General features: G+C 47.9%; 1 protein-coding gene across 6 annotated transcripts in view; it reads left to right on the top strand.

The window, feature by feature from the left end:
* FGFR2 (fibroblast growth factor receptor 2) overlaps positions 1-3,362 on the top strand; it is a 103,241-nt gene extending 99,879 nt beyond the window's left edge. For all 6 annotated transcript variants that reach the window (XM_059398717.1, XM_059398719.1, XM_059398720.1 and 3 more), the window contains one exon: positions 1,651-3,362. In XM_059398717.1, coding sequence (XP_059254700.1) covers positions 1,651-1,815 — 165 coding nt within the window. In that variant the 3' untranslated portion in view covers positions 1,816-3,362. The remainder of the gene's footprint in view (positions 1-1,650) is intronic.
* Positions 3,363-13,184: the final 9,822 nt, after the last annotated feature.

The raw sequence follows: 13,184 nt of genomic DNA, 5'->3' as shown, positions 1-13,184 counted from the left end.
GTCTAACGGATATAAAAATCGAAGTTTCTTTCCTTCTGAAAATCATTACCATATGCTTGAGAAAAATGGTTCCATTTAGGACAAAATTTCATTTTTATCATTGTAAGCAAAAAGTTCTCTTTTGATGTGGTGGGCGTGTTTGTTTCCAGTTGTGCGGTTAATGCTGATGTTGTTGGAACTGACACATTCCCCATTCTGGGATGGGGACTCTTTCCCTTGCCAGCCCTGGTGATGAATTATAGTGGGGTATTTTTTGGGGGGTGGGGCGGAGGGGTCTTTTACAATGTAGAGTCGCCAACATTCTGCGGCTTCTTCTCTGATAACACCAGGGCCGGTTGTGCTGTGGTCTGCGCTTTTTGCCTCCTCTCTCAGCAAAACCACACATCCTGGAATGTGACTGGCTTCAGGGTGTGGGAGCAGAACCACCCCAGCGTGTGAGCCCAGTGGAGGCAACAAAACCCAGAAGTTCCTCAGTTTAGAAATCTTTCCATAGTTTCTGAGCAAGGGTCTGCGAATCTGTTCAGTAAAGGGCCGGATAGTGAACGTTTCTTTATCTCTGTGAGCCCAACTGTTCAGTTCAGCCGTCAAGGCAAGAAAGCAGTTACGGACAACACGTCAATGAGCGTGTTTGTGTTCGGAGTAAAACTTGATGGACCCCAGCATTTAAATTCTATATGGATTTTATGTCCTTTGATGTCATTTTAATGCCACGAGATATTATTCTTCCTTGGATTTTTTCCCCCCCCTCCAACCTTTGAAAAATGTTAAGAACATTTTAGCTCATGTTTCAAAACATGTTTTTAGCTCTCAGACCATACAAGACCTGGCATGGGCTCTCACCCTGCCATAAGTTGGAGGAAATGTTATCCTGGGTCATCCAGTGGGTTCTCTTCTCAGCAACCCCAGCAGAGGCTGGAGGGAGCAGAAGAGCCCCTTTCGAATTTCAAACTTTTCTTTAACAGTCCATTATGGATTTAACATACACGAGAACATCCGAGCCTTTTCTGAACCTGTTTACGTTTTCAAACTCAGAGAGCTTCTGAGAGTAATGAATTCCATCTGTGAAATTATTCGCTGAATGGAGACAGAGTCCCCCTAAATTATCCTAGAAACTGCAATAGTAAAGCGTAATTCCTAAAATAAATATTCACAGTCTCCACTATTTTAAGGGGTCCCCGGAAACCATAACACATTGCGTTTTTTTCATTTTTTGTGGGGCCTCAGATTTCAACTGTGTGCTCGCTCTCTCTCTCTCTCTCTCTCTCTCTCGACGAGGCACGTAGCAAGCACTTGTTGGGATCTGTGCAAGTGGACTGGAGGGCCCAGAATTTTCTCATTCCCTCCTTGCCACTCGTTTCTTGATGATGGATTGTAAGAGTTCAAGGCAGCCTCGGGTCGATCAAGTGGGGGAGGGGTCTCGAGGAGGTCTTTGTGGGAGCGGGGGAGAGGGGGGACTGGGTCCCTGAATCCTCCAGGGGTGCCCCGTCCCGTCTCTGCTCCGGTAGAGCATCTCAAGAGCCTGCATTTGAAATAAAAGTCTTCTCTTCCCTTCTTTCAGGAATACTTGGACCTCAGTCAGCCTCTCGAACCGTATTCACCTAGTTACCCTGACCCGAGATGAAATAAAAGTCTTCTCTTCCCTTCTTTCAGGAGTACTTGGACCTCAGTCAGCCTCTCGAACAGTATTCACCTAGTTACCCTGACACAAGGAGTTCTTGTTCTTCGGGAGATGATTCTGTTTTCTCTCCGGACCCCATGCCTTACGAGCCCTGCCTTCCTCAGTATCCACACGTAAACGGCAGTGTTAAAACATGAATGAGCTTGTCCTTCTGTCCTTCTGTCCCCACACGGGACGGCGCCAGGAGCCCAGCCACACTGAGCAGGGAGGCCATGCCTCCAGGAGCCGCTTGGCTCCGCTTGTATATATGGATCAGAGGAGTAAATAATTGGAAAAGTAATCGGCACACGTGTAAAGAATTTATACAGTTGGAAACTTGTAATCTTCAGCAGGAGAAGAAGAATGTTTCTGGGGCTGTGGACTGCCGTGCGCCGCCACATGCCCGTGACCCACTGTCGGTCCTGGCTGTGAGCCCTCCGAACTCAAGGCAGATTTACGTTCTGCCTTCCTTGTGAATTTTGTAATAATTGGAGAAAATATATGTCAGCACACACTTACAGAGCACAATGGCAGTATATAGGTGCTGGAAGTATGTAAATATATTCAAATTATGTATAAATATATATTATATATTTACAAGGAATTATTTTTTGTATTGATTTTAAAATGGATGTCCCAATGCACCTAGAAAATTGGTCTCTCTTTTTTTAATAGCTCTTTGCTAAATGCTGTTCTTACACAGAATTTCTTAATTTTCACCGAGCAGAGGTGGAAGAATACTTTTGCTTTCAGGGAAAATGGTATAACATTAATTTATTAATGAATTGGTAATATACAAAACAATTAATCATTTATAGTTTTGTGTTTTGTTTTGTTTTGTTGTTTGGTAATTTAAGTGGCATTTCTATGCAGGCAGCACATCGGACTAGTGGATCTATGGCTTGGACTTAACTAGTTATCAGATTCTTTGAAAAGAGAAATATTTACAGAGTATGACTAATTTGGGGAAGGTGAAGTTTTGATTTATCTGTTTAAACTCTGCTGTCAAATGATTGTTCTTACACCTCCAAACCGCCGATAGGAAACAAACCCGTTAGGAAGAGAGTGTTTTTGTTTGCTGTGCAGCTCTGTCATTGGGCCCCTGGAACATTCAACTACACTTCCCGAGACAAATGGTACCAACGTTCTCTTAAAAAGATGCCTTAATCCATTCCTCGAGGATGGACCTTAGTTGACGACTGTACTCCTCTGCGGCAGCTGGCCTTCTGCCCTGAGTTGCACGTTAATCAGATTAGCCTGTATTCTCTTCAGTGGATTTTGATAATGGCTTCCAGATTCCCTGGTGTTAGAGAAGCCTTTTAGAATCTTCACGTCCCATCGTAGAAATTGAAACACTGAGCTGTTCTGCTGATAGTTTTGGAGATACTTCCATCTTTTTAAGGGATTGCTTCTGCCTAAGTCTGGCAGGACCTCACCAAAAGATCAGGCCTCATACCAACGTCATACACAATGTTGCCGTGTTGTGCGTTCTATATGAAAGTATCGTGTTTTGCTTTGGAAACAAACACCTACTCACTTTGCTATAGCCATGCAACATGAGTGCAGATTACACTGATTCTACTTGTTACAAAATTGGAGAAAGTATTTAATAAAACCTGTTAATTTTTATACTGACAATAAAAATGTTTCTACAGATATTAATGTTAACAAGACAAAATAAATGTCACGCAACTTATTTTTTTAAGACTCGTGTCTCACCAAATGGTTTCCTGTGCTCGGAGGTGTTGACTCAGTGCTGTTTGGTGTGATCGCATGAAAAGCGCAGCTGGGAAGGCTCGTGGTTGGCTACAAACCGGTGACTTGCGACAGGAGCTGGCCAGGGCCAGCGGTACCGGGGACAGGTGCATTGGGTGAAAATCAGGGGAGTTGGTTTAAGCTCTGGCTCAGTTGCTTCCTGAGGCCCCGAAGGTGTCGTCGTATCTTTCTGGGCTTTAACTTCTAGAAAAGCAAACAAGGGATGGTGCGGGCGAAGCTTTGCAAATGGGGAGGTGTCCTGCTCGTGGCAGGTGCTGTGAGAGGAGAGGTTCAGGCGATCTGGATCCTGGGGAGGAATCCTTGAAACCTCCTAGGCTGGCTTCCTCCTGATGTACAGGGAGCAGAACTGGCTTCAACCTTTCAAGAGAGCTTGAACAAATGTTAAAATACTTTGACCTATTTCCAGGCCACCACGACTCTGAAGAGGGAAATGGTGTTTTGCCTGCTAACGAGATGAATTTATGATTCAAGGTCCCATTATGTCTGCTCGCCAGCCTGCCTATTGGGAAAGGGAGACAGAAATAGCCCAGATTCATGCAGATTTCAGCCCTGCTCTCAGAACCGTATGGTTGAAAAAGGGCCATGTTAAGGCTGTTCACTGGGTTTGAGGCCAGTGGTAGTGGAGTGAGGGTCTGGCCAGTCATCTGGAGGCTGGCTCATTGTCCTGGGGTTCTGTGTCAATCTGCTGTTTACCCATCATCTATTATCGGTGGAGCCCAGTTATGTGAGCCCAGAATTCTGGAGCCCAGAATGTGACTTTAGAAATAATTGAAAGCAGCTTTGACAAGCAGAATGCCGATTCTGCGGCACACTGGTCATCTTCCCTGGTGGGAGATCTTGGTGCCGGTGCCGTGTTTGAAGCCAGGCCCCGCCTCTGTGCACCGACTCTGGGAAGACCACTGGTGCGCATTTTATGCTTTGGAGACTGAAGGGGTAGTTTTATGGCTTTCTAGGAGACTGTGTAGACTAGAGCCCTGTACTGGCTGTTGGCCACTTGGATTTTTTGGATTACTTTGGAAGACTTTACATCCAGGAGAAGAAGTCAGTAGGGTGCATGAAAAGAATGAGAAATACTTTATTTTTTTGAGCCCTGCCCCCACATAAACAGATGGAAGTAGGGTGTGGTAGGATCCTGGAGCTTTTGGCTTTCCAGTTCTCCCACCACCAGACCTAAGGAAACTAGTTAGACCACGGTGTGATTGGCAACGTAATGGGAGTGAGTTCATTTACAAAGAACCAAAAGTGTCCGGCATCTCGCTGAGAAATAAGTAGGGCCTACTCTGTCTCCAGCTGGAAAGGGGTAGTCGAGAGGCTAACAGAGGCTGGTGATGGGCTCGGGCGGGCTGGGGAGGACAGAGGAGCAGGGCAGAGAAGTGGGGCCTTCCAGAGAGTTCTATGGATTCCTTTGGGACGGAGTACCTTTCTCCACTGCTCAGCCTCTCAATGCCTCTTTACCTCAGGAAGCTTTCCTTCACTGGATCTTGGGGAAAGGTCCTTGATCGCACATACAGAGAAGTAAACCATGCAGTTACAGTCAAACACCTGGCAGACCTGAATGGCCACGGAATGAGGACCCAACCGCCCATCTGGAAACAGGAAGCAGGTCCGCTAGCTTGTACTGCACAGTTGAGGCTCCAGAAGGGCAGAGAACAGAGGTCTCCGCTCTTCCAGATCAGGAACTGGAGGTTCTCGGAGGGTCACATGGCTGTAGATGGTCTAAAGAAGGCTGCAGCCTTAGACAGGAGAGGACTGTGGGTTGAGACAGATTTGGATTGGTTCATTTCTTAACGTTGGACAAGTCACGGATTCTGTCTGGACTGTCCCTTCCTCAGCTGCAAAACTAGTTCTCACCAGCCTTGTGATCTTAACAGTGAGGTCTAGGAGTAGGACCTTAGCTCAGCTCTGGCGTAGCATCCTTAATAAATAGTGTTCTAAGAATTTGTTTTTGGACACTTGTGATTTTTTTTTTAAAGTATATTCACAAGGTTATGCAACCATTGCCACCATGTAATTCCAGAACATTTTCATAACTCCAAAAGGAAGCCCTGTACCAATTAGCAATCACTTCCCATTTTCCTTTTCCCCTCAAGCCTTGAGAACCATCGGTCTGCTTCCTGTCTATGGATTTGCCCGTTCTAGCCATTTTATAGAAATGGAATGGTGCTATGCATGGTCTTTTGTGTTTGGCCATGCTTTCACTTAGCATAATGTCTTCGAGATTCACCCATTTAATAGTATCTCTCAGTACTTGATTCCTCTTTTAAAAAAAAGATCTTGTTTATTTGAGAGAGAGTGAGAGCAGGAGGTGGGGACGTGGAGGCAGAGGAAGAGGGAGATGGTTTCTCTTGGGTGCAGGCCTGGCGGGGGAATTGCTGGGACATATGGTAACTGCGTTCAGCCTTTCAAGGAACTGCCACATGGTTTCCAAAGTGGTTGCCCTGGTGTATATTTTCACGAGCACTGTAGGTTGCAATTTCTACATATCCTTGTGGACCTTTGTTATTGTCCGTATTTTTTATGATAGCCATCCTACTGGGTGTGAAGTGTCTTCCTAAGAATTTAATAGCTGAAGAGATACCACCCCCATCATGAATCAAAGATGCAGAATGCCTTACTGGGTTTTCTAGAACAAAATACTTAACTTCAAACAATGGGCCGGCTTTTGTGGTTAGATAGTGGCCAGAATAGCTGAGGGGCTTCGGTGGAGCCTCCTGGAGTGGAGGGGCTGAGAAATTGATCATTTCCTCTTGGCTGAGAAAGGAAGGAAGCACTGACATGTGATGCAACGGAATAGACCTGCTTTCTGGCTGGAATCCTTGAGTATATCTCTGTCCCGTGTCCCCAGGTTTAGGGAGTCTGGTGAGCTTCAGCAATCCGCTGGGACTGATTAATGCACCATTACTTATGCATGCACATCAGAGCCCTCCTTATCCAGCCTGCGTTTTGATGTTATTTATTTTCTGATGTTTTTTAAAGATGAAAGCCAAGTTTATCTTCTCTCACATTTCATCCCCAGGAAGCCTTGAAATGACTTGGCGGGGCACGGACTGCAGCAGTCTTCCACGGCTTAAGTGACATTCTGGACAGGGGCCCCTCTTGTGTCCTTTCTCCCTCAGGGTTCCGGGGGTTTTGATGGACTCAAAATTGCCTCTGAAGTCCTGGCTCAGAGGTCACACGAGGTGCTATAGAAAGAAGACAGTGGCTATGAGAACGATCAGTGTTGACCACCTTGTCATTATCTAGAGACTTGGAAATACAAGGCTGTGGAAAGCAAATTAGAGTATGTAGCAGCTGAGTGGCAGAATTGGGCTTAAAATACCTATGTAGGTACGTGATCCTTCCTCCTGTGTCTCAGAACACTGCCTCCTTCTGGGCCGTGTCTTTTTAGTTTCTTTCTCTCTTCTAATTCCCTAGTTGAGGGCACTCAACAAAACCTTGCCTGATTCCCTTTCAAGTCAAAGTACACAGCACAATGGATTTGGAAAGGGACAGAGAACGCTTATGGATTTGTAAATTAAGAATAGAGGAGGAAATGTATTCTTATTCTGTAAGTGGATGACAAATGATCTCTTTCTCAGATGATTGTTGAATTAAATGAGATTTTTACCCGGGAAGTGCTGAACACAGTGCCTGCTACATAGCCCTCAAATACTAACAGCAGTTTATTTTTTAAAGCTATTTTTATTGATCAGAAAGAGAGGGAGGGGCAGAGGGAGAGAGAGTGTCAAGCAGATTGCCCCCGGAGCCCGACACAGGGCTCCATCCCACATCCCTGAGATCATGAACTGAGCAGAAACCAAGAGTCGCACGCTTAACTGACTGAACCCCCCCCAGGAGTCCCTTAGCTGCTATTTATATCTATCATTTTTTAAAAATAGATACAGATGTAAACATACACATAGATATAGACCTAAAGACAGAAAGGAAAACATACCTGGGTATATGTTTATAATCCCTATTGAAGAAACTGATTCCTGAAATTGCTAGACAGTTGTGAATTTCATGAGGGTGATTGTTTCTCCTCACTTTTGTAAACAAAAATCCTTTAAGTTTTAAAAGAAAATGATCAAAAATTTTTAAAATGAAATTATGCTTACGACATTCAACATGTTATGTTTCCCTTTTATTTTTTTAAAATATTTTATTTATTTATTTGACAGAGATCACAAGTAGGCAGAGAGGCAGGTAGAGAGAGAGGAGGAAGCAGACTCCCCACAGAGCCGAGAGCCCGATGTGGGGCTCGATCTCAGGACCCTGGGATCATGACCTGAGCTGAAGGCAGAGGCTTTAACCCACTGAGCCACCCAGGCACCCTATGTTTCCCTTTTAAATAAGAATTTGCTCTACGAACACTGCCAGGCAATGCCCTGTCTGTGCTTTAAGGGATAATTCAACATGTTTGAACTGTATGGACCCAGCTGCTGAGTGGTTGAAGTACAACGGTCTAAAAGGCAGACCAGAACAGAGCAGTTCAGGAGGGTTTTTGCAAGGGAAGCTCCTTCCCAGCTCCGCGTGTGATGTTGTTACAAGCAAATCCAAACGGGTTCTGTGACAAAAGGAAGTATCACACGGAAAAATCAGAGAAAGCCTGATGCAGTGTTTTCCCCGGGTTAGGGTTGTGTATTGCTTGGGGGCTGTCCCACTGACTCCTTGGGAATTGTGAAATGAACGTAAGTTACCCAACAGGGCTGGAGAGGCTGAAAGACACTGTGTTCTGTGGGGAAGTTCATTAAGGGTTCTGGTCCACCACCGGCTTATCTCGTTGCTGCAGTGAGTACTGCAAGAGTGGAAACGGGAGAAGATGGCTCGAGAGTTTATGCAGACTGAGAACTGCCCTTTCAAATTATGCTGTGACTTGACCGGCTGCCTCTTCTGGAAAAAAAGGCTAAGTGTATTTGTGCATACACTCACCCAGTGGGAGAGGGAGTGAGAACCCATTTTCCTTCTTGGCATCATTGTTACTCCCCATGAAACTAGCTAGCCCTTTGGTTGCTTTGTAATGAATTTGGATTTAACCAAAATGCAGAAGTTCCTGGTTTATTGCTGGCCATCACCCAGTAGTTGCCAGAAGGTGTGAAGGAAAAAGGCAATGTCAAAGCATTAAATCGCAGCCTGGGCAGTGACATCACTGGGGTTGCCAGTGTGGTCGATGAGAGAGCTTCCCGCTCTTGAGGAGATCAGATTAGACAAACGGTGGCCCACAGAGCTGATCTGGCCAACCACCTGCTTTTGTACTGCTTGTGAGCTGGAAGGAAGGGTTTTACATTATTTATTTATTAAAGATTTATTTATTTTAGACGGAGGGCAGGAGCTGGGGGGGTAGAGAGAGAGGGGGAGAGAGAATCTCAAGCCGACTCCCCACTGAGCAGGGAGCCCAATGTGGGGCTCCATCTCACAACCCATGAGATCAGGACCTGAGCCAAAACCAAGAGTCAGATGCTTCGCCAAACGAGCTCTAGTTTTTACGTTTTTAAGTGGTTGCAAGAAAAGAAAAAAACATGTATCTTGTGATGTATGAAAATTGCATAAAACTTCAATTTCAGCATCCATACAGAAAGTTTTATGGGCAAACAGCCACGCACGTTCACTGACGCGTTGCGCTCTGCGCTTTAGCCCTGTTACCGTGACGGAAGAGTCGCAGAAGCTGCATGGCCCAGCGGACTGAACACATTTGCTATCTGTTGCCCTCTACGAAAAAGTTTGCTGAGCCCTGGTTTAGACACAACAGTTGGAGCCCAGGCTTCATGCAGGTGGCTTGTAGGCAAGGACACCAGCAGATAAAGAGGTCCTGACGACGGGTGATGCGTTAGAGAAGGGGTCCACCTGGAAGAGAGGCCTGCGAGTGTGGATGAAAGTCGTGAGCAACACCCTTGGGCCCGGCAGGGTGTTTTAAGTTCCTTTGGAGACGGTTAGTGGCCGACGTGCTGTGTCTGAACGAGCCTTCCTGGCGCCGTCTCTCGCTCGGAGCGCTGTGTAGCAACGTGCCTGGGGCTCTTCCAAACAAGGTTGCCACAGAGATCCGCGAACCCAAGGCTAAATAAATAATAGTGTGGCCCTTCCAGAAGCAGGGAAGGTGAGAGGTGGATGTTCGGGTTTGAACGATGCTCGTTTGGCAGGAAGTAAACCTGCTCTCTTCCAGGGAAGGGGCACGTCTGTACCATCACACTCTCTTCCTCGGCGGGGCTGGGAACACTGAGTTCAGGGGTCAGGTTGGCCCCTAATCTCTTTGGCCGGGTTTTATTTTCCATCACTCGGGTGTTCTTGTGTGCAGTAGGATTTTCATGGACGAGATGGGAGGCACACATCCTTGTCCAAACTCTGAACACAAAGGCCATCGCTGGACAGATGGTATTGGGGCTGCTTTAGTTCACCTGCCCTCACCACCAAGTACGACCTCTATTTGCTTCCCAAGAACTGGAGCTCAAAACATTTCCGAAAGCCAGACTTGACCTGACGGGGCCGCTCGCCCCGTACGGCAGCAGCACGCAGCTCCCTCACGTAAGCAGATAGGGGAAAAGTCTACATACGCGACCCGTGCGTGTAGGTAATGGAGATTTGGAATAAAAATCCGTGGATCTGGTTTCAGCTTTTCCCTTGTCTTCGGGATGAGGGTTAAAGCAAATCAAACACTAAGCCGTTATTTTTCTGACTGGATAGCAGGTGAGTTTAGTCAAGTGCAGGAGAGGGAAGATCGGGGGAAAGGAAGCGTGGGTGTGCAGAGCTGCTTTGAACAAGCCGAGCCTCTGGCAGATCCCCAGGGTGAAAGCCTAGACCCTTTTCCAACACCCGGACAAGCGTGAGGGAGAAGGCAAGGGTGTAAGTGGTGCTCCTTGAAAGGTACACATTGTTGGCCTGGCCTGATTTACATGGCACCTGCAGAACCGAGGAGAAGCGGAGAAGGTACCCCTGGGCAGCGGCCAGGCGGGGACGTGTGGTGGCGTGTGTGTGCACAGGCACCCTGGTCGACTTGGCTTTTACAATTTGCAGAACAACAGCAACATTCAGAGTTGCCCCTGGTTATTTAAGATCGCCAACACGACTCAAGAGCATCTTTGAAGAAGAGTTCAGATCAGCCCCTCACCTACAAGAGACCGTGCCTGACAGAAGGGGCTGGCTTGGGTGGTTCCAGAATTTCTTGTCATCGGATGAGTTGAGGGTCTGGGGTTGGCATGGAAGGGAGCTTGGGGACTTGCAGCTGCTTGTGCAGAGCAAGTACCTTGCTTTTATGCAAATCCAGTGGTTTGGGTATTTTTGCTGCATTTGAGGGGTTGGAGGTTGGTGGGGAGTGTCCCAAAGTACCAAGCCAGCCCACCCTGGCCCACCACCACCAAGAATTCTATTAGCTCGAGCAGTTTCCTTCCCAAGCCCTTCTCCCCGGCAGTCCACGGGACACCCCCCCCCCCACTAACCTCTCCTGACCACCCTGCCTCCCCCACCCTCACAGGGAGGAAGGAACATGGAGCATCTTTCCCCCTCCCTTAAGAAGTCATGTCTTGCTGCCTGGATCTGTGGCTGCTGGATCTAGCTCTCGAGATGAACACAGAGCACTGTCTGTCTTTAAAGCCAAAGGTCTATCAGAAGTGTTTAACTTAGTTTCCGTGAGGTAGGTGTTTTGACAGAGCCGAGGGTCACGTGCATTCTGGAAGTGTGTAGTCACACCCTGCTTCTGGGTAGAGTTGGCATTAGGTAAGGAGAAAGTGGGACAGTACCTTCAGAAATGGCTCTGTAAGCCAGTGTGGGAAGTCACTTTGTCTTTACAATTCGCGAATTTGGACGATTTCTAGGCTCATTCTTCCATTCGCAATGGAACCAGCCAGTCTCAAGTTGTGTACTGTGGGCCCAGTCCTGCCCTAGGGATTGGAGGGTGTGTTAGTTATCAGGCGTTGTTGACACAGTCCTCTTCGGAGTTCTATTTTCCTGTGGCTGCTGAAAGAAATTGCCACAAGCCTGGGGGCTTAAAGCACCAGAAGTATGTTCCGCTGCCATTCTGGAGACCAGAGTCCCACATCAAGTTCTCAGCAAGGCAAGAATCTATCTTTGCTTCTTCTAGCATCTGGTACCTCCAGGAATTCCTTGGCTGGTGGCATGTGTCTCTCTCTGTCTTCACGTGGCCTTTCCTCTCCTCCACGATGGCGCTCCTCCTCTGCATGTCTCTGATAAGGACTCTCGTCATCAGATGTAGGGACCACCAGTTGATTTAAGAGGATCTCGTCTTGAGACCCTTAGTTGAATGATATCTGCAAAGGCCCCGTTTCCCCTCAAATTCACATTCACGGGGTTCAGGGGTTAGGACATGGACTTATTTCTGTGGGGGGCATGACTCAACCTGTTAACTTAGTGGAGGGTGGGGTATTTGAGATTCACCAGTCCTCTCAAATAATGCTACATCCAGTTGGCAGAGAACAAGGCTGAAACCCATGAAATAATTTGCTGGGAGCTTCCATTTTATTGAAGAGCTTTCTGGTGTGCCAGTTACTGGCTAGATGAGAGCTCTAAGACCCATTCCCTCCCTGGCCCTGATGAGAAGGGAACTCAGCTGTGGGATGGGGGCGGGGAGACGGGTCTCCAAAGCATCTTCTCACGCTTTGCTTTCGCGACATTCCTCTGAGGCAGATGCACGGGGTCACTCAACACGTCCACAATCACACAGTTGCCACAGGGGGAGCTGGGATCCGCACCCAGCTGGCCGGATTCTAGATCTGGAAGTCTGCTTCATACCTGCATCTCTGGTAACTGCCCCACAGTCAGTCCCTCCCTAATGGGTGAGAGTTGTGTGAGGGGGTGACCCACACCTTACTTTCTCAAAGGTTAGAACCCACTGAGGAAAGTGATCTCAGGTCAGAGGAACACTGGAGGGTTGTTCTCCAGAGGGCAACAGCCATAGGACGTCCTCCGCACATACTCACAGGAGGGAAACAGTGAGCATATCTGCCCGTGGGAAGGTCAGTTTTTAAGGGAAAGTGGTCACCTGAGCTGACTCAGCCCAGGTCTCCGTGGGGGATGGAAACAGGATCCCCTGGGGTTCCCTGCAGGTGGGAGAGATTGGTGGGGGGAAGGGGTGAGGCACGAAAGCTGAGGGTTGAGGCCAACATCATGCATCCTGAGTGGTGACCAGCCATAGTGAGTTGTTTTTTCTCCCTCGTCTCCTGAGTTGGTGCCTGTCTTAGCTCCAGTGCCTGCAACAAAACACCACAGGCTGCGCGGCTTAAACAACAGGAACCTCCCGTAGTTCTGGGGGCTGGAACTCCAAAATCAGGACTTCAGCTGATTTGGTTTCTGGTGAGAGCTCCCTTGCTGGCTTGTTGATGGGGCCTTCTCACTACGATCTTCTATGACCTTCCCTCAGTGCCGGTGCAGAGTGTGGGGAGAGGGAGGGCAGGAGGGAGCTGGGGCGAGAGGGTGGATGGAGAGGGGAAGAGAGCTGGGGAGAGGCAAGGGGAGAGCGGGAGGGACTGGGGGAGACTGGGAAGAAGGAGACGGAAGGAGGGAGAGACAGAGAGGGAGGAAGCACACTTTCTTTCCTCCTTCCCTTCATATGAGCCCACCAGTCCTATAGGAAGAGGTCCTTACCCTTATGACTTCATTTACCTGTAATTATTTCCCTAAACGTCCCATTTCCACGCACAGTCACGTGAGGGACCAAGGCATCAACACACGAGTCAGGGAGGGACCCGGTCCAGGCCATAGCAGCGCTTGTCTGCCCCTGCCTTGTCTTCCTGGCCTCACGGCCAGCCCCCAAACATTGTCCAGC

This window comes from Mustela nigripes, chromosome 4, assembly GCF_022355385.1.
Source record: "Mustela nigripes isolate SB6536 chromosome 4, MUSNIG.SB6536, whole genome shotgun sequence".
NCBI classification, from domain to species: Eukaryota; Metazoa; Chordata; class Mammalia; order Carnivora; family Mustelidae; genus Mustela; species Mustela nigripes.
This window is presented reverse-complemented; position numbering and strand designations above follow the sequence as displayed.